The following is a 21,885-nucleotide window of genomic DNA, read 5'->3' on the forward strand; positions in this document are numbered from 1 at the left end:
TAGGTTATCCGGGTTGGACTGGAGACTGCCGTCAGGACGCACTCTAGGGGGGAGCCGGGGCGAACCTCGGGGTAGGGAACTGTTGCACATATCTTGTAGACATTAGTTTGTGTCCCTAAAAGCAACACCAACTGTTATGTTACAATTTCAAAAACCCTATATCCATACACAAAATAAAGTGCTTACTAACAGCTTTTGATCAGTCCTCTGATCCTTATCAAGTTTAAATGACCCAAATTTAGACTGGAAGTGTGACGTCAGCAAAGGGTGATAGATGCTTGGCAGTCGGTATCGGTCCCAGTCTTGGTTGAGGGAAGGTCGGTGGGCTCTCATGTACATGTAAGTGAGTTCTTTCTGTCTGTCTGAAGAATTCGAATTTTCTTCAACTAAAACACTTTATTGTCCCCAGCTGTCAGCAGTGGATGAGGAGACCAGGAGTAACACCTCCAGTCTGAGCGGGGGCAGGCTCAGTGGGGGGTCCCTGTCGGAGGGAACGCTCACAGACTCCACCTTGGACAGCCCAAGACAAGAGCCACCTCCTGGAAGGAAGGTGAGTATCTTTCTTTTCATACAACAGGATTTCAAGAGACATCATATCACAAAAAGATTTGATTATATCTTTAGGTGTGACGACAATTCTATAACAATATAGTAGGTATATACGTAAAAAACCTAGTTGATAATTTTACAATAGACCCACCGGTGCAAAGTGGGTAGAGTGTTCTCCTAGCATTCAAAAGGTTGTGAGTTTGATCCCCAGTCATATATACCAAAACCTTTATTACTTTTATTTACTAACTGCTTTCTCTGCTTAGCACTCAGCATTTAGGGAGTATGGTTATGTAGTTAAACATACACACAGCTTCCAGTGGAAGCAAATCTGTGCACAAATCTGTGCGGCCCAGGGCTGAAACAGTTCTGGGCACCATCCTATTCCCTCCGATTTGGCATCAGGCAATTGGAATTTCGAATTCATTGGTAAGGATTTCTGATGCCTTGTTTGAATACAAAGTACACAGTGTTGATGTTATCGTTATTTACTCCCAGATTGCAGACACGTTAACCAAGCCTGAGTTCTGTGCTGCCACCAAGAAAGGTGAGACTTTTACACAAATCATACTGTAACTGTTAGTAATTTATTAATATTTATTTATTATTCTGCCCAATGCAAGATAAGACATATTATGAAGACTAGAAATGTAGGGATTATGTGGGGTAACAGCAGAGTAACTAGCATGTAGGTCCTACATTCAAATCCTGCCATGCTACCGATCTGTGTCCTTCGGAAAGGCACTTAACACAACTTTCCTCACTTTACGCAAGTGGAAATGAGTACACTTCTCAGACTACATGTACAGTCACTTGTTTAAAACCTAATGAGTAAACGCCTGTTGTCCCTTTCCCAGACGACCACCACTACAAACCGCTGGATCCGTGGAGGCCACATGAGGACACGGTCAGGAGGAAGTACCCATGGGAGGAGCCGAGGGGAGACAGCTTCAGTGTTATAAACATCTACACACGCCAGTATGAGGAAGCCAGGAAAGGTTAGTAAAGTTATACACCTGACACCCCTATAGTGTAGCGGACTGGTCCATGGGAGGAGCCGAGGGGGGACAGCCTGGGTGTCATCAACATCTACACACGGCAGTATGAGGAAGCCAGGAAAGGTTAGTCATTTACTGTTGCTGGTCTTACACTGATCCTGCCGACAACGCCAATGTTCAAAGGTCCGTTTTAATTAAAGGATCACTCAAACACACCAGAATCGGTGCAGACACTTAATTGGCTGCCATGGCCACCTGGCTCACTTCTCAGAAACCCTCTCCATGTAACTGAGAGAGTTTCTGAGAAGTGGACCTCAGCTGACCCTTCCTGGGCCCTGTTGTGTTGTCCTACTTCATCATAACAGTTACATTGTGTTTCACAGCGAGACATGGCCAGTCCGAGCGGCCGAAGTCCCGGACCCCCTCCCCCCGTGTCACAGACCCCTACAGAAACCCCTCCCCACAACCTGACGACTACGAAGAAGACTTCACTAGCTCCGCGACCTCACGACCTCAACATGGCAGCAGGGGGTCGGGTTACAGGGATGACATCACAGGGAACCAACATGGCAGTAGGGGCTCGAGTTACAGGGATGATAGACTCCACCCTACAAATGGGGTCAAAAGTCATAGCTACGGATCAGAGAGAGGTCATGGGTCGTTGCCAAAGGAACCAATTGGTAGCAGCCTCCACTCCAAGCCAATCGAGAGAGAGGGTGCAGGAAGATCGAGTCACTACTCAAGGTCGGCTCAAGACAAGGATGAAGACACCTTAAACTCCTCCTTAACACTCAGGTTAGTGGAGAACATTATTGTCTGTTTCCTTATTGTAATGAAGGAGTCTCTACCAGGCCATTCAGTTGTAGATTCTCATTTTGTTTGTACTGAGATTGCTGGAGGAGTAAACAATTAAGTCTTTGAAAAATGTTGAGTACTGATAGAGAAGACTTAGCACGAGGAAGCGTTGTTTGTTCCTTTGTAATGTTTTTGAATATGCAGTAATTTTCTTTCCGTCCCACCTCAGTTCTGAAGACGAGCAACTGTCTCCACAGAGACAACCCTCACACAGTCAGTCTTCCAGGAGCCACACAGACCCCCCTAGAACCTCAGACCCCCCTAGAACCTCAGACCCCCCTAGAACCTCAGACCCCCCTAGAACATCCCCCTACACCATCGACCTCCGCTCCCGGTCTCCGATCGACGGTGCACGAAGGAAGACCCCCTCTCCAACAGACGGCAGTGTGCATAGGAAAACCCCCTCCCCCATCGAGGGGGGTGCCAGGAGGGGGGTGTACTCTCCGACAGAAGGAGGCTACAGAAGAACCCCCTCCCCAGTAGAGGGCAGAAGAGACTACGGCACAAGTAGATACGACAGAGACGTACCCAGATCTTCCTTTCGGGTAGGTTATGGTGAAGGATTATATGACATATGAATGTATATACATTGTAGGTGTCGAAATGTAATGCCAAAATGATATAAAAAAAACAACTAGAAAGGTAATATTTGCAAGCAAATACAGAATGTTGCCTTCACATGTTGTAGTCTAACACTGGCAACTGTTTTGTTCATTGAATTCTTATTTGAACACATTTCTAAATGTAGTGACCCGAGCCCCTCTAGATCTGACATTTGCTACATTATGTAACCGAACACCACATGGTGCCTGCTACTTTACCGGTTACCATGGTGACAGCCGTCTGGTCCAGGTCGTTGACCTTATTTGTGCGGAGAAGAAGAAGAAGAAACAAAGCAAAAACAGATATGTTCCCTTCTGTGAAGGTAACATAATTACCAGCTTATATTATCTTACATGTAGGAAGGCATTTGATAACTTTTTACAATGCTTTGATACTTGAGTCTCTCTCTCACACTGCCCATTGTTTCCAAGATATTGGTATATGGTAATCATTGTTTTCTGTAATTTTTCATGCCATTTCAATCCTTTTTTACTTTAAAAGTAGAAATATTAAAATTCAAATATGTAACTCTGTACTTCCCAGCCCCTGCCCACCTCAGGTTCCTACAGCGTGGAATCCCACTACTCGCCGGCTAGCCTGGGGAACCGCATGGCTGCTGAGCTGAACTACCTAGACTCTAGGTCTAGGCTAGAGTCTGGAAGCAGTACATTTTTACTTTGAAAGTAGAAACATTAAACTTGTAACTCTGTACTCCCCAGCCCCTTCCCACCTCTGGGTCCTACAGCGTGGGATCCCGCTACTCGCCGGCTAGCCTGGGGAACCGCATGGCTGCTGAGCTTAACTACCTAGACTCTAGGTCTAGGCTAGAGTCTGGAAGCAGTATTTTTTTACTTTGAAAGTAGAAACATTAAACTTTAAGTCTGTACTCCCCAGCCCCTTCCCACCTCTGGGTCCTACAGCGTGGGATCCCGCTACTCGCCCGCGAGCCTTGGAAACCGCATGGCTGCCGAGTTGAACTATCTGGAGTCTGTGGAGGCAGTACTTTTTTACTTTAAACGTAGAAATATTAAAATTTAAATATGTAACTCTGTACTTCCCAGCCCCTGCCCACCTCTGGGTCCTACAGTGTGGGATCCCGCTACTCGCCAGCGAGCCTGGGGAACCGCATGGCCGCCGAGCTGAACTATCTGGAGTCCGTGGAGGAGTCGGTCCGGCAGCTGGGCGATGTGGAACGTACGCGGGGCGTTGGCATGGCGCAACAGGAGTCCGTCTCACTCGCACAGATTCTCAAGGTAATGTCCTAACAGTGTCATCGTACATTTCCTATGTATTTTTCAGGTATTTGATATCCAGCGTTGCAGGAAGGGAATGTGGACAGCTAATATAATGAGGGAATGAAGTATCCAAAGAAAAAACGAAGATATCCAAAGAATACAAAGCATGATAGGATGCAAATTTTAGCTAAAATAGACTTGCTGGTTTGCAGGATTGTACTTGCGAGAAGAACCTTGTCTTTTTGCAAAACAACTAAAATATAGCAGACTGCAAGAACTTTACCTACAGTTTTGGGCTTGAAGATGTAACGATAATGTTATGTCCTATCTGTAGAGCTTTGTCTTTTTGTGAGCCATCTTTGTTTGTTGTTCCAGGCCCGACAGCAGCAGCACGAGCGTGAGATGGCCGAGCTGACCATGAAGGCGCGACAGGAGGCCGTGGAGGCCAGTCGCCAGCTCGAGGATGCGCGCCGGAAAGCCGCCAGCACTGCGGCCGAGGCGGCCCAGGCCATCGCGCATGTACGCAACGAGGCTTCGTCATCAATTAATGACTCGGCGCGGAAACTCATGGAGACGCAAGCGGAAGCTACGAGGGCCACGGCAGAGGCTGCCAAGCAACTGGCAGAGGTGAGACTGTGGTGCTTTGGTTTGCAGTGGTTTTTGTTTTAGACATAGAAATAAAACACACATTTGAATAAAAAAGACACTCATACATTGCAATATCACTTTAAAGATATCAGAATCGTCAACCCAGGATAATATTGAAGTGTTTCAAACCATTTTTTTCCCAAACTGTCGAAGAGTGGAACGGATGACCAGTGCTGCATAACATTCAGCACCAAGGACAGGGATAATATTTTCTCCTTGCAAAGTCAACCTTCCCAATTTAAAAGCATTTTGCTGAATTCCAAATAGCAACATGAAAAAGAAAAAAAACATATTGCAACCAGGGCGGTCTCCAGGGCCCATCACTCAACAAGAAGGAAAAAAATTAAAGCCGATGACAGCTCTGATTGCAACCATATGTAGAGTTGGTAGTGATACTTCTTGTGATGTTCGTAGGCCAAGACTGCTTCTCTAGAGCAGACCTCAGCCATGCAGGCTCACGATGCTGGCAGGCTGGCCACCGAGACAGCAACAGCCGCAGCAACAGCAGCTGTCACCGCAGCCATGGAACAGCAGAACAGACAACAGGAACAGCTGCTGAAAACCCTGCAGCAGGGCAGCCAGGCTTACAGGTGGGTAACAGTAAAGTGATACAACTAAGGGAAAACAGCAACTTGAAAAGCTGATATACAGGACATGTAATTATGTAAAAGTAAAAAAATGGTATCTGCAAACTTAAAGATTATGACAATAGTAATCTGCAATGTTCCTCATTAGTTTGAAGGGCTATTGAACATATTTGATCTTATTTAAAAGTGATGCTGCACTTACTACATTGAGGACCGATACATGTATAATGCATGTATCTGGTACCCTTTGAAGTTCAGAAAAAGTTACTGATAATATTAGGCTGCATCTGGATTCCAGATGCAGCCTAATGTTATCAGTAACTTTTTCTGAAACTCAAAGGGTACTAGATACAATTCTGGATTAGATGTATGTCAAGTTACTTATCTAAAAGCCTAACCTTTACCATAACTCCTTAGATCCCGCGATCCTTGAGACAGAATGTGGCTTTTGACTACACTTTGTAGTACTGGAGGTGGCTATTAGGCAAGACTGTCAGAGTCACCCTCTGCATTAAAAGAAAATGTCCTTCAAAGATCATGATATTCAGGCACATGTAATTGATAATAGGAGTAAACCTTACCCTAACCGTTACCTAACTTCTTAGATCCCGAGATCGCGGCCGGCCAGACACCAGAAGCTCCTACAGCAGCAGTTACACCACCACAGACTACGACAGGTCTGAGACGTCGCCTGCCAAGACGTCCCTCTCCAAGTCCCCCCCTTCTGTACAGGAGAAGCCACCGGCCAAGACACGACCAAGGTCCCCGCCCAAGTCTGAGGGGTAAGTGAGATTCTTATAGATTTTCTGTAATTCTTTATGAGCATGTTTGAAGCAAGAAAGACAGCAAAAGAACAGAAGATTTAAATACTGTAAATGCATTTAAGTTCGCAGGTATCTAATTTCGCGGTAGCGGGGAAAGGGACTTTTTAATTTCTCGGTAACACCATAGACTGCAGTCTAATACCATAATAGAAAAATGTTCGCGGTGGTTTTAAGTTCGGGGTGAAGCGGTCACTGGAAAACCGCAAACATTAATCCACCGCAAACATTTCTGCATTTACAGTAGATGCTCTTCTAGTTTCCTTTTGCACATGGTAACAGGTAAGGTTATAGCAAGCTTTATGTGCTTTAGGGAGGAAAGAAACTTGTCAGGCTCACATAGGTCCAATCATCTGTGACATAACTTTAAGTTGTTTGTTTTAACAAGCTGTTAAACATGTAAAACAGCAAAATGATACCATATCTCCCATTACCGACAAGGTAACACCAGTGATATGAGAATGACTAGTGATGTGGTTTTAACAAACAATTAGTCTATTTTGATATGCGCAGCATACTTAAATGCATATACTTTTACACAACAAATGTAAGGTTATTAGCTAGATAGATAACTGCCAAGTTTATTTGATAAACACTTATTAAGATTATGTCATTGTATGCCTAGGGCAAAATTCCAGAATGATGTTTGTCTTACCACCACATTACTAAACTGGCCGTCACGTTTTTCAGGCACACAGACAGCATCAGCGAGGACATCCCCACGGTCAGCGAGCAATCCCAGAAGGCCGCAGCCCGCAGAGGGAACGATTCGCAGTCTTCCATCGGCGAGGAGCTTCCCTCGGGCGCTGCCGACGTTTCCAAGGATGAGAGCATCGCTGAGGAGATTCCCGAAGACAAAGGTACTAAGAGTCTTAGACTTGGTGTCATTAGGGTCATTATTAGTTTATTATGTAGCATCTACTTATCAACATTGCAGCTAGAGAAGTATTTACAGTGTTCTCACCAGGCCTTTTCAGCATAGCGGGCCGATACGCTGTGGGCTGGAAAAATGACGCTGTAAAAAGCCCGCTACGCTGTATTTTCACCCAGCGTAGCGGCAAAAAAATGGGGGAAAACTGGAAAAATACCGTAGTAAAAATGCGAAAGCACGTGCCAAGCACGCGCCTCCGCTGTTTCAGGAAGTTTCAGCTCGAAGGGAGGTGTTTTATAGCACCCCGCGTACCGCTATCTCGCAGCCCCCACCCAGGACCGCCCCTTGCGCGGCGTGCGTTCTGTACTGTAAACAGAGAACCGGCACAAAACTTGTAAAAAGTTTCGGTTCAAGTCCGGTTAAAATCGGAACGGCAAGAAACGCTTCTTGGACTTGCACAAAAATAGCACTTGTATACATTCCCTTTTATGTTGCAGTATACTTGTAAATCATCTAAAACCTTCCAAAGATCGAGAAATTTGCGTTGAGAAATGACGAAAACATCGTGCGTGCATGCAGGCAGCTAGCGGTAATGGCGGCGAAAACATCGTAAAATCTCGCAAAAAATTCTCGCGAGATCTGATGCGTCTCTGTGACGTCAGGGGAAGCTAGCGATCTCATTGGTTTAGGATAAACAACAGCAACGACCGCCATTTTTAGAGCAAATTTTACCGTATTTTACCCCGAAAATTTCTGCCGTTTTGGAGATTTTGCGGGCCCAAAACTCATATCAAAAGGAAGCAAAGGTATTCTTGTTGTTTTTACGTCCGACACCTCTTATGTGAACGCATTATTCGTCCGCCGATCGCGAACTTGAAAGTCGGCCGGGGATTCCCCGTGCCGAGCACATGTTTCTGCGTGTTTTGTTCTGTTTACGATGAAAAAAAATACGATGGAAACAGAGACTGTCAAAGTTGTTTATCTAGAAAAAGTTGGTGGCAAACCGGACAATATTTATGAGTACTGTTGAGCTGAGTAAAGTTTGTTGTTCATGAGTTTTTAGTTGTCTTTGATGCTTTGACTCAAAGTATCGTTACGTCAAACTGCTACAATTATCGTAGATATGCCCCTAAAAACTGATACAATAAGCCTTCTGAATAGCCTAAAATGCAAGAGCTTCCGGGGGGCTTCGCCCCCCTGGGGCCCACCACCGGGGCTCTGGCCCTGGACCCCGCCGGGGGCCTTCGGCGGCCCCCAAACCCCTGCCCTGACGCTGTGAAAAAATCCTGGTGAGAACACTGATTTAATATGAGGTCAGTCAATGTATTAAATGGCTTTAAAAGAATATTGTTGTAATCTTGATAGTTAAAGATTATTTATTTATTTATTTTGAATTAAAGTTCTAGTTTATTGCTCAATGAGGAAGCTTAATTATTCGTCTAACCTTTACCTCTTCCCTCATGACCTAAAGAAAGTGGCCTTCAGGCTGATATGAGCTTCTAACAAATAAACAAAGGTGCAAACAAATTTACTTTCCTTTTTCAGGCGCTGAAGATTCTTTTTCAAAACTCCAGTTGGTTAAATGATGGCTGAGGTACTTTCTTGGGAATGTTGACAAAGTTTCCTAATCTTCAAACTTTTTTGCAGTGTCCGTGTCCGGAAGTGAGTACAGTTACTCCATGAAGTTTGACGAGCTCAAAACTCCAGTTGGTTCAACAATGACTGCTGTACTTTCTTGGGAATGTTGACAAAGTTTCCTAATCTTCAAACTTTTTGCAGTGTCCGTGTCCGGAAGCGAATACAGCTACTCCATGAAGTTTTACGAGTCCAAAATTCTAGTTGGTTCAATGACGACTGTTCCTTTCTTGTGTGCTTTCTTGAGAATATTGACAAAGTTTCCTAATCTTCAAACTTTTTTCCAGTGTCCGTGTCCGGTAGTGAGTACAGCTACTCCATGAAGTTTGACGAGTCCCTAACAGAGTCTGAGATGGAGGAAATGTCCTTTAAGATGCTGCTCCCGTCCGAGAGTCACCGCAGACGCAGCATCGGCGGGAAGAAGACGAAGACACCAGAGGCGAGCCCACGGGACCAGTCTGACGCTGCGTCTTACTCTTCAGACGAGCTTCACTCAACTGTCGGGTCAGGAAAGGTGACAAAATAAAACAATAACTTGAAAACCAAATCTGCAATGGCAAAAACTATTTGAAAAAAGTTGTATTTGAGAAACTTAGGTTCAGTTGCTTCCAAGTAAGTTTTAGTGTTGATCCCATTAAGTATTTCTTCACCAACAATGTTGTACAGGTTACAAATGTAAGCTTCCTGACATGAAGTATATTGAAGTCACGCATTTCTAAATTGGTCATTTAACCCTGAGGAAGACTTCAGTATAAAATATCCAGAAAAGCAATTGTTCTTTACTTGTATGTTGGAACACAGTTTGACCATGATGGTTCCTGTTGACTGTTCATATTTACCAGCAATGTTGTTTTTTACAGTTCACGTTTGAAGGGGTGAGCACGCCCTTCTCAGCAGAGGACTCGTTCAGCCACTTCATGTCAGACATGGTGCAGCAGTACATGCATGAGGAGGAGGTCAGGGCAAGGCACCAGGTATGCATCATCAGTAGGGGTGCACATCTTACATCATTGGTAATGGTGCACAGGGTTCTGTTAAATCATCAGGAGGGGTACACGTGGTTATCTTACATCATCAGGAGGGGTGCACATGGTTATCTTACATCATTGATAATGGTACACAGGGTTCTGTTACATCATCAGTAGAGGTACACAGGATTCTGTTTGTGTTACATCATCAGCATTGTTACTTAACTTTCTGTTACATCATAGGTAGTGGTGCTCAACTATTCATTAAAACATCTTTATTGGTATTCAAACTTCTGTTACATTATCAGTAGTTGGTGTTCTCTAAATTCACTAACAAAAGACGTGCAAATTGTTTGCCATTTCAACACTTCATAAAACATCCTTGACACAACAAAAGAATGGTTATGGCAAAATTTGGCTATTGTGACAATACAGACTCAAGCTTGCAGTAATAGACTCCATTATGGCAGGGTTTTCTAGAGTTTTGAATGTATGAAGTACAATTTGATTTTATTCAATATTTAGTTGACAGTAGTTAAGTGTTGTGTAGTAGTGTGGTGTATCTCTTTATCGTTCTCACTTTTATCTTCAGTTTGTTTCTTTTTCACCTGTGTTTTTGTCTTCCTGTGTCCCCTCACTCATTTGTGGTTCTGTCCATTTTCTCTTTCTTCTTTCGTTTTTTCCTTCTTCTTCTCTTCCTTCCATCCGTGCGTTGGTGGGGCCCAGTTCATCTCGCAAGGCTGTGTGGTTATAGACCTGGTGTGTGAGTACCTCCGCAGCAAAATGGTTCAGGCACAGAAACAGGTATACCATGGACGACCCCGCCCCCCTCCCCCTTGCTAGTACATGACCTTGCTGAGCTCTTTTCTTTCAACATTTCGTCTTTGAGTTTGATTTGTTTCGTTTTATTTTCTCCATATATATTCTAAGCGACACCACAACATTCTGCATGTGTGCCATAGACAGTGTGTTAACTTTTCTTGGTGATGGACTTGTTTTATTGTGGCAGGAATTTATGACGTTACATGAGTTTGCAAGTAATACAGTTTACCAACAACTGCTTTTTGATACTAAAGGCAGTTAGAGAACTTTTATATCTTACATGTAGCTGTTACAGTAGTTACTGATATGGTGATACAGACATTGGCAATAAGTCATATAAATGTAGGTAATATCATTTTTAACTTGGCTTTTTCTGACCAAGCTTGGTTTTATTCCAGTCTCATGCTTCGAGCTATCTTGGTGTTACATGTTCATGTGCATTATCTGTACATGCACAAATGTATCTTTTAACCTTAAGCATGCTAAGGTACCATCTGGCACCAAATTTGTGTTGATTTTAGGTGTAAGATAGCAGGGAAAAGGTTACTTTTTGTCTCATGGATGCAGAAAAACAAATTGGTTGATGATGAGATAACATTGTCTCATCAACAAATTGGTTTTCAAATTTCTCATTCTCACTGAGTTGTTACAGATTAAGTGTGCATCGCCCCATCGGGTTGGGTACCAGTAAACTCTAATATCCTATGACTGATTTTGTTTGTGCTTATCCGCAGGCATCCCTGCTACGGCTGAGAGAAAAGGCTCTGAAGGAGAAGACCAAGGCAGAGCTGGACTGGCTCGAGCACCAGAAGAAGTGAGTCTTGACTAGAGGGACTGTCAATGGTAGAGGGATTTAGGGTGGAAGAATTGTAACGGTACCTTTCAAAAAAAGAAAATTTGAACAGGAGATTGTTGACAAAAGTGTAGTATAGAGGCAGAAGAGAAAAACTGTTGTGTTAACAAAAAAAGCTCAGATGTTTGTTCTAATTGTTGTTGTTTGTGTTTGTGTGGTTGCTAGGCATTTGAGGGACAGCAGGGATTGATGCTGTTTGTAGTTCTGATTGTTGTTATTTATATTTGTGTTGTTGCTAGGCGACTGAGAGACAAAGGTGCGGATGACAGCATGCCACCAATCAGGAAGAGACAGCGGGGACTGATGCTGTTTGTTGTTCTAACTGATGTTGTTTGTGTTTGTGTTGTTGCTAGGCGACTGAGAGACAAGGGTGCGGATGACAGCATGCCACCCATCAGGAAGAGACAGCGAGGACTGATGCTGAGATTACAGACTGAGCAGGTAAGGGATACAAAATACTCTGACAAAGTGTGTAAGTTGTAGGTATGCTAAAGGGTACATGTACATTCAAACTACATTACAATGTAAGTAAAACCTGACATAAGACCTGATAAATAAAATGCATGACGTCATATTCAAAAATATCTACTAGTAAGATGTCTCAAGTAAAAAACATGTAATTACATGTATCAAGCACCTCTGTGTCGCAAACAAGGTTACTAGTAATATGAGTCAGCTTAAATTCTATACTGAGAACACAAAGTTAATGTATGAAGACTAAACTCCCTACTAACCTCTGCTGTCTAAAACCCTAAGAGGCAGAGATGAAACGTCTCCGCGAGGCAAACAAGGCGGCGAGCTGTGAGCTGCAGCTTTTCCTTTTGTCCCCAAAAAACAAAGTTAATGTTACAATATAAAGACACAACACCCTATAAACCTTTTAACCCCTAACAGGCAGAGATCAAGCGTCTCCGTGAGGCGAACAAGGCTGCGAGCCGTGAGCGACAGCTGCTCTTCATGCAGCAGCAGGAAATCATGAAGATGAGACAAAGCACGGCTGCCATCCGGGACAAGATCAGGAGCAGGAAAAAGGACACAGGTAAGTCTGTGGTGACTGTGGTGTAAGATCAGAGCACGGCTGCCATACAGGACAAGATCAGGGGCAGGAAAAAGGACACAGGTAAGTCTGGTGACTATGGTGTAAGATCAGAGCACGGCTGCCATCCGGGACAAGATCAGAGCAGGAAAAAGGACACAGGTAAGTCTGTGGTGACTGTGGTGTAAGATCAGAGCACGGCAGCTATAAGGGACAAGATCAGGGGCAGGAAAAAGGACACAGGTAAGTCTGTGGTGACTGTGGTGTAAGATCAGAGCACGGCTGCCATCCGGGACAAGATCAGGGGCAGGAAAAAGGACACAGGTAAGTCTGTGGTGACTGTGGTGTAAGATCAGAGCACGGCAGCTATAAGGGACAAGATCAGGGGCAGGAAAAAGGACACAGGTACATGTAAGTCTGTGGTGACTGGTGTAAGATCAGAGCACGGCCGCCATCCGGGACAAGGTCAGGGCCAGGAAAAAGGACACAGGAAGTCTGTGGTGACTATGGTGTAAGATCAGAGCACGGCAGCCATACGGGACAAGATCAGGGGCAGGAAAAAGGACACAGGTAAGTCTGTGGTGACTGGTGTAAGATCAGAGTACGGCAGCCATACGGGACAAAATCAGGGGCAGGAAAAAGGACACAGGTAAGTCTGTGGTGACTATGGTGTAAGATCAGAGCACAGCAGCCATCCGGGACAAGATCAGGGGCAGGAAAAAGGACACAGGTAAGTCTGTGGTGACTGTGGTGTAAGATCAGAGCACGGCAGCCATACGGGACAAGATCAGGGGCAGGAAAAAGGACACAGGTAAGTCTGTGGTGACTGGTGTAAGATCAGAGTACGGCAGCCATACGGGACAAGATCAGGGGCAGGAAGAAGGACACAGGTAAGTCTGTGGTGACTATGGTGTAAGATCAGAGCACGGCTGCCATACAGGACAAGATCAGGGGCAGGAAAAAGGACACAGGTAAGTCTGTGGTGACTGTGGTGTAAGATCAGAGCACGGCTGCCATACAGGACAAGATCAGGGGCAGGAAAAAGGACACAGGTAAGTCTGGTGACTATGGTGTAAGATCAGAGCACGGCTGCCATCCGGGACAAGATCAGGGGCAGGAAAAAGGACACAGGTAAGTCTGTGGTGACTGTGGTGTAAGATCAGAGCACGGCAGCTATAAGGGACAAGATCAGGGGCAGGAAAAAGGACACAGGTACATGTAAGTCTGTGGTGACTGGTGTAAGATCAGAGCACGGCCGCCATCCGGGACAAGATCAGGAGCAGGAAAAAGGACGCAGGTAAGTCTGGTGACTGTGGTGTAAGATCAGAGCACGGCTGCCATACGGGACAAGATCAGAGCAGGAAAAAGGACACAGGTAAGTCTGTGGTGACTGTGGTGTAAGATCAGAGCATGGCCGCCATCCGGGACAAGATCAGGGGCAGGAAAAAGGACACAGGTAAGTCTGTGGTGACTGGTGTAAGATCAGAGCATGGCAGCTATACGGGACAAGATCAGGAGCAGGAAAAAGGACACAGGTAAGTCTGTGGTGACTATGGTGTAAGATCAGAGCACGGCAGCCATCCGGGACAAGATCAGGGGCAGGAAAAAGGACACAGGTAAGTCTGTGGTGACTATGGTGTAAGATCAGAGCACAGCAGCCATCCGGGACAAGATCAGGGGCAGGAAAAAGGACACAGGTAAGTCTGTGGTGACTGGTGTAAGATCAGAGCACAGCAGCCATACAGGACAAGATCAGGGGCAGGAAAAAGGACACAGGTAAGTCTGTGGTGACTGGTGTAAGATCAGAGCACGGCCGCCATACAGGACAAGATCAGGGGCAGGAAAAAGGACACAGGTAAGTCTGGTGACTGTGGTGTAAGATCAGAGCACGGCCGCCATACGGGACAAGATCAGGGGCAGGAAAAAGGACACAGGTAAGTCTGTGGTGACGATTGTGTAAGATCAGAGCACGGCCGCCATACGGGACAAGATCAGGGGCAGGAAAAAGGACACAGGTAACACTTGAAAAGATGATTCTCCAAAAAAACAGTTAAAGACTGGTTTGATTTCAATACATGTACCTTATGGGGAAGAGCACTGCCTCAATGATATACAAGATCATGAAAGGAATCCATGAATACAAAATGTAGTTTCATCAGGTTCATACATGTAGATGTATGTCACTGAAAAAGGGACTCTTTTTCTCATAACCATTTCTTTTTTACGGCAAACTGTAAGCAAGAACACCTGTGCTGTAATACAAAGTCAACCAGTCAGAGTTGCCCTGAGTCAGATGAGAGACGGTCACTGAAACATCAGTGGAATTAAATCAATGGTTGACGTGTAACAAGAGTCTATTCATCATCAGCTAATCTGAGCCTTTCCCCACCAGGAGCCTCAGACGAGGAGATCCCTGAGGAGTTGTCGGATAAGGTCTCACCTGCGGACAGGGGCGCCGCGGCCGCACCTGGAGACGTCTCAGGAGACACCCCGAGAGACAGGAAGGACTCCGTCTCAGACGCTGAGGCCAAGATGCTGGAGAAACTCAAGAAGATGCACGACCCAAAGGACGAAAGGTGAAGAAGCCTTTTCTCAACTTCAAAAACATTTTGGAATCATTTTATGTTGTAAAGGAACATAGAGATGGTTAGGTTATAAAACCTGCTCTTCGACAGATCTGTTCAGTGTCACTGTCGAAAGTAGTGGATTCTAACTGAACGTCTGACTGTTTCAAAAATTAGGTGTATATCCAGTACCTTGTGTAATTGATATTTGGCACATCTTATTACCTCAAGGTCTACATGTGTTATATAACCTTCATCAATGGAACACAGAGATGTTTTTTTTCTCTTTCCTGGAATTTATTCATTAGAATGTCCGTGTATACAGCCATAGGCCATCTAGGTAAAGCTTTTTTGTTTTGTATTGTGTTAAAAAGCTCTGAGAAATGCTTGTTGTTTATTTCATCCGAAGACATATTTGTCGTTCCCCCCAGGTACCTGACGACCCGCGAGCAGAAGCTGCAGCACCGTAAGAAGAACGCGGAGGACCTGTTGGCATGGAAACAGCAGCTGGATGCGGAGGAGAAGAAGGTCCGCTCGCTGGAGAGGCAGGCGCTGTCCGTCTGGGGGGAGGACGTCAAGGGGGGCAAAGGTCAGTACAGGGTGGGAGGTCAAGGGGTAAAGTTCAGTATAGCAGAGGGGGCAAAGGTCAGTACAGGGTGGGAGGTCAAGGGGCAAAGGTCTACCCAGGTGTCAGTACACCAAAGGGGGGCAAATGTCACTAGCGTTGGAGGTCAAGAATACAAGGTTGGTGATCACGGATGTAATTAGAACAGGCATTGTCTGTATAGGGTTAGAACACAAAGGGTAGCAAAGGTCAGTTTACCATTTGTCAACTCTTCAAAATTACAATAGAATAGGTTATCAATATTGCAAAGCTGGATCCTTACCTCTGCTTGGAGATTAAGTCAAAAGTATGCAGGCTGAATACAAACATGTACAGTGTATGTTTTTTTTTGTCAATGGATCAAGTTTTTTTTTAATGCAGTATAAGTAGATTCCATGTTGTTGGACCTGTTGATGTATCTAGATGCATGGGTTTGAAATGTAAACTTTGTCTTAATCATATCCAGACAAGTCAGCCGCGACGCCCCAGCCCAAAGTCCCAGCCTCTCCGGACAGCGTGGTCACCGAGAGTGCCAAGACCGCAGACGACTCCTCCGCCAAGAAGCACCGCCGTTCCCATAGCAACCAGAGCGAGAGCTCCATCGCCGAGGAGATCGGGAGTCGCTCCAGCTCCATTCCGGAGGAAATCGGGACGGAATCCAATGGAGACAAACCAAGGTAAGGAGATATTCCGAACTTCATTCTTTTAATTTGTGCTGATAGACCAAAGATAACAGTTTCATATACACATGTACTACATGTAGGTGGCATGCTCATGTCAGTGTATGAAGATGCATACCTGAATTCTGAAATCTGTCCAAAAATTCAATCTGACTTCTAAAAACCTCCTAAAACTGATCTAAAAAGAGTTCTTATTAAAGCTGGGGAAAAATTATAAAATTAAGCAGAATTTTGCACGCCTTCCTTAAACTTACAGAACTAATCAATCAAAATACATGTATCCCCTCTGTTTGAAAACATGCAGTTTGAAGTAAAACAAGTTGTTGATCCAACATGTAAAAACCAAACTGTCAGTTCCCATTTGCCATGATTTTTAACTACATGTAGCCCAATTGAATCATCATGCCCTGAGGTCGATAACACCAGGTAATCCCATCATGTCCCTGTAATTAGACCTGACTGATTTATGGTGAATCAGCTGGTTGGGAAAGATTGATGTGTTTCCTAATGTGGCAGCTCGTTACTGGCATCGTTAATATTTAATCAGCTTGATTAACTTCTATCAGATGGTTCTAAATGGAGTATCCAAATCTCCTATACAGGACCATATCAGTGTACATTGCATTTTACAGTTGTGTATTTGCTACAAACTTTGCAATGACGTGCAGTATCGTTATTTTCAGTGGATTGCACACATGAATTTACATGTGAAAGCATCAGCATTGTGTAAGAACGTGGTAGAAATGCAATGCATGCTCTGTTACCTTTTGAGCCCATAGACACAAACAAGGAATTAACTTAGAGAAGAAACAGTTCATAGGTTTTTAAGGTGGGGATTTCCATATCAGCACCAGGGACTTGTGTTTGTTTTGAGAAAGATATATAAATGGTAAGCACCCGTAAAGCGTGGTTGTTATATTATATTGTACAATGTACTTAAATTCCTTCTCACATCTTTCAGTATATGGGGACGATGGCCATATCCATTTCTATATCCCTGGGACCACACAGGCCACTGTAGAAGGGGGCTATATATAGTGGAGTGTGTACAACTCCCAGTGCTCTTTCTGATCATTGTTAAGTGCAAATTACATATATAAGGAGCGTAAGCCGACTATGTACCATTTTTATATCCCAAGTAGGATATCTAAAATCATATCCATGTTGCTAAAGTACAAGGTAGCTGCTTTCTGGCATATCTTGTTACCTGGATGTCTAACCTTCCTTGACGTACCATTTTGATAGTCTATAGTATGAACCCTGACATAGCGTACAGTTGTTCCATGCCTGTTTGTGTTACATTAATATTACATGCCCCCGGAGCCAGACGTCCCGACCACACCAGACATTATCCCCTTACAGGATAAAAGCCTGTCTCTCGCACGTCCGCCGAGCCTTACCCTAAATCTTTCATCTGGATATCCCGAGAGAATTCTTCATTCAGGCCATACTGATGTGATTTATTGGTTCTTGGACTGGAAAAGATACATAGTACATGCATAGTAAATAAGATAGGAAAGATCAACACAGCATAGCATACATGTACCGGTACCTCCATGGAGTTCATTGAGCATCAAGCACAGTAGGGGCATCTTCTCCGGATAGTTTTAAAGAACGCTTGCAGATAGATGTGCAAAAAGTTAGGTGTGACGGGTCGTTCAGTGTAATATAACCAGCTGCTGCCGCGCCGCGTGCCTGCGAAGTTGGTGTGTTACGCCGAATGACGGTTATACTGGCTATATAGATACTGTTGTGTTACGCCGAATGGCGGTTATACCGGCTATATAGATACAGATGCAGATACAGTGGTCTGCCTTTTGGACTGTAAGCAGTGAGTCGGATTTTTGCTGAAAGTCTTTGCAGTTCCTTAGAACAGGACTTACCCTAAATCTATCTTCTGACAATCCCAGAGGATTCTTCATTCAGGCTTACCATCTTGATTTATTGTTTCTCAGTCAGGAAACGACACAGTGACTGCAGATTCAACATGAAAACAGAATTACTAAAAGGGGGAGGTCTATACCTAAATCCAGACCAATGTGATATGTTGTTTTTTGGATTTTTGAAAGTAATGCTAAATATATCAACATGAGTCTTTTTCGTCACAGTTTTATGGAGTGAACACAGTCAGATGCAAGACTAGTGTTCCTCCTAGCTCTCATCTTACATCATGTCTGCATTCTGCACTTTTGCTAAAAATTATCCTTTATCCAAGAAAATAAATTGGTTTGGCCTAATAGTGATGGTGTACACAGTTTGAGGGAATCGATTGGTGGATTCACTTGTTGCTAATTTTTCCCTTTTTTTTTTGCTTCATTTTTCTTCAAGATTTATATCAGAACCTGTATGTAGATTACCAAGGAAATGATTTTTGTGTGCCCAGACGTTTCAGAGTCAAGGCCAGCACACATAGATTTGTATGTAAGGGATAATTTATGGAGGGATTCAGGTTGAAGTGCAACAATCTGCCCACTTGTACCCGTCATGTCTGTTTATCGGGTTGGAATCATGGCGATGTGGGCAGAATGCTGGGACTATATGGAGATTCTGCAATATGGTGGGGTTTAGTCCAAACTACTTATTAGATTCGATGTTGATGTTATACATTTTTGCTCTCTATAAGATATATCTATAAGGATTGTATATTTTGTGCAATGTACAAAATGTATAGTTTTGATTCTTATATTAGTTTTAGAAAAATCAGAATATTGAAATTTTTAGAACTGGTTATTCCTTAAAGGGCCTAAACAATGTCTGGTTCCAACACGCACCTTACTTAAAACTAAAAGGGTCACAGTCGTTAGGACTGGATGTTGAGCTATCATCCACTGTTCATTGTGCTTGTCAAAAAGAGCTGAGCTAAGGGAATTTCCCCTGTACAATGTACAATTCTGTACAAATATCTGCATTTAGAAAGAAAAAAACCTAACTACAAGAATAACTTAAAGTTTCTGGAAGTAGCTTTTATGTACATACTAGAAGCTTGTAAGAAGAATAAGCTCAGTTCAAAATTACTTATGATCATAAGAAAAAAAATTCTTAGTGTGTTGACAAATTTGTTTTCTTAAATACAGAAAGCTTTCTTGTTTTAAGAATTTTTTTCTGTTTTTAAGAAGAAACAAGAAAAGAGAAAAGGGATTTTTGGAAGTGTACTAGTCTCTGTCTTCTCTGTCACAACCAGTGGAAGGAGTATAACTCTTCAGTCAGCTATGCTGATTTGAGATCGCTGTTATTCTCAGAAATGTACATTGTAGTATGATGAGAAAACATAATGGGCTTGTAGTTTTGTACCCCCTTTATAAGACAGTTAAGTGGACTCTCCCAATGTAAAACTTATCCCTAGGATTTAGCAGCTGATCTGAGTTATCGACCACTGTGCTAAATCATACTGGGTAATAATGACATATGGCATGCTTCCCATATCTATTTTTTTGGTTGAAATTGATTTTAGAAAGTTTTTATTTTTTCAATCAGGATGAAAGCAGAAGCTGGTTCCAAGTTGTTAAAGTCAAGTTGATGATACTAGTATTCAGTTTCAGAGAGTACATGTGATTTCGGTCAAAGTGGGCAACAATGGCCCCTACAGCTTCAAAAGGCTACTCTGACTTTTTCAAGCTTATTGTTTTGTTATTAGTTCTTTTTTTTTTTTATTATTAGACTTTTAAATTGTAGCAAGAGTGTAGTATACCACATTGTTCTTGTCTCAGTCCAAAAGTTAATAAGAAATAAGAGCCAAGTTTTCTGCCCAACCATATTTTTTCTTGTTGTCAAAAGTAAAATAAACCTTGAAACTGTGTTGCCCAAAGTACAAATCAAATGATAAACAATCGACTTTGTTGTATTTTGTCAGATTGATAGAGAAAGAAAGACACAATTTTGTATTATGTGATCATTTCAGACTCAGTTTTCTTCCTGGCATTCTATTTTTATCTCATCCTTTTGAATTAGAACTCTTAATATCAAATGGACTGGTTCAAAAAGGAAATTAAACAGTCCACATTGCAGTATTTTGTCACCCTAATATCAACGGAAAGGCACCATTTTTCCACATAAATTTTAACGAACGTGCCACACGCGATCCACCCCTGCATAATTAATGAGGCAGCACGGTAAGGCGAGCTTCCCGGGATCTCCGTGATAATCCCTCCCGAATGGGTGGCTGCAGCGGCACCGGGTGGTTCACGTTCCATGTAAACCTTGGACCTAGAAAAGGGTGAATGTAGACTGAAGGTGGACTTACTTGTGTTAGAGGGGGAGTTACTCCCACAGTAAGTCCACCCCATTTTGCCATGTTTGAGAACTGTTGGTGTTCAAGTTTTGATGGAAGTAAATCCTTCACACAAATTGTGACAGTACTAGTAAGTCCATCTTCAGTCCTCCCTGAGTAAGTCCATTTTTAAACCATTGGACTTACTGTGGGTGAGAAAAGGACAATCGCTATAGTCCATGGTATAAGTCATTCGTAAGTCCAAGGTTTGCAAGGGAGCTCACCGTGAGTTCGACCTCAGCGTGGAAGTGTTTCCCCCATGTGCGTAACGTTCGGCGGTGCGGTGGTGCTGGCGGTGTGAGAGTGTTCCCCCATGTGTGTAACGTTCGGCGGTGCGGTGGTGCTCGCGGTGTGTCAGTACGTGGTGCAGACATCTCTCTACGTGAGGAGCCATGTGGAGCGCAGGCTTGCACTAGGATTCTGCTGGCTGTAAGGGATTCGTAACTTTCTTCTTCCTCAATCTTCCTCCTCAAAATGTCACCCGATCCTGATCCAAATTTGATAGGTACATTTATATCAGTGTTTGATGTCTACCTGCATTGGTCCATATGAAAAGTCGGACAAAAACGTATATACAAAGAATGTAAGTGTGTAGTGAAGACAAGTGCGCAGATTTTGCTGTAGGGGATTTGTAACTGCTGTATTCTTAACTCAAAATAGGGAAAGTGCATGCATTACTTCTTCGTTGTGTACAGGTATTTCTGTACCTTAACTGCGGCAGTCGATGTGACAGTGTAGGTATTCTTAATTTTTTTGTGAACTCACTTCAGTACTGTCTTTTACCACTTGCTGAAGGCTAAAGACTTTTAGATTTGCATACTAGTAACAGTATCCATGTAGATCTGCATTTTGTAAAATCTACTTTTTTGGTGCTTGTAAATTTGTCTTGTAAATATATACATGTGTACTGTCACAAATGATCATGGCATTTCAAGCCCAGTGTCCATACTTCTTGTTTTAAACAATTTGTCTGTGTCACTGGTCTTGCTTGGGCAATGTAGGTCCAGGCAGATTTAAACAATGACATTAGGGAGCATCAATTCCTGTGTAGTTAACTGCAGTTATGACTTATGTGTGGCATAATTGGTAATTAGGGACAGATATAATTGTGTTATACTGTGGACATGTATTAATTAAGATGTCATCTTCCAATTAGCGGCTTATCTTTTCCGTGTATGTCTGTTCTGTACTAAATACAATGATCATGTTATCTGATGGGCTAAAAATCTATCTTGCTTTTGAACAGGATTTTGGTTTACTTTGAATAACTAGGAATCAAAAATCGGCAT

At 43.4% G+C, this 21,885-nt stretch overlaps 1 protein-coding gene across 1 annotated transcript in view; it reads left to right on the top strand.

Moving 5' to 3' along the window:
* The window catches only part of LOC118422016 (centrosome-associated protein 350-like), a 47,258-nt gene that overhangs the window by 1,894 nt on the left and 23,479 nt on the right, over nt 1-21,885 (top strand). Inside the window, exons 2-19 of the mRNA XM_035829520.1 lie at nt 410-550; nt 1,048-1,096; nt 1,407-1,547; nt 1,931-2,342; nt 2,572-2,947; nt 4,067-4,258; nt 4,616-4,867; nt 5,303-5,478; nt 6,081-6,257; nt 6,987-7,156; nt 9,090-9,316; nt 9,663-9,776; nt 11,327-11,406; nt 11,799-11,886; nt 12,340-12,484; nt 14,874-15,057; nt 15,477-15,634; nt 16,116-16,326. Coding sequence (XP_035685413.1) covers nt 4,133-4,258; nt 4,616-4,867; nt 5,303-5,478; nt 6,081-6,257; nt 6,987-7,156; nt 9,090-9,316; nt 9,663-9,776; nt 11,327-11,406; nt 11,799-11,886; nt 12,340-12,484; nt 14,874-15,057; nt 15,477-15,634; nt 16,116-16,326 — 2,108 coding nt within the window. The 5' untranslated portion in view covers nt 410-550; nt 1,048-1,096; nt 1,407-1,547; ... (1 more) ...; nt 2,572-2,947; nt 4,067-4,132. The remainder of the gene's footprint in view (nt 1-409; nt 551-1,047; nt 1,097-1,406; nt 1,548-1,930; nt 2,343-2,571; nt 2,948-4,066; nt 4,259-4,615; nt 4,868-5,302; nt 5,479-6,080; nt 6,258-6,986; nt 7,157-9,089; nt 9,317-9,662; nt 9,777-11,326; nt 11,407-11,798; nt 11,887-12,339; nt 12,485-14,873; nt 15,058-15,476; nt 15,635-16,115; nt 16,327-21,885) is intronic.

Source organism: Branchiostoma floridae, chromosome 8, assembly GCF_000003815.2.
Source record: "Branchiostoma floridae strain S238N-H82 chromosome 8, Bfl_VNyyK, whole genome shotgun sequence".
Classification (NCBI taxonomy): domain Eukaryota; kingdom Metazoa; phylum Chordata; class Leptocardii; order Amphioxiformes; family Branchiostomatidae; genus Branchiostoma; species Branchiostoma floridae.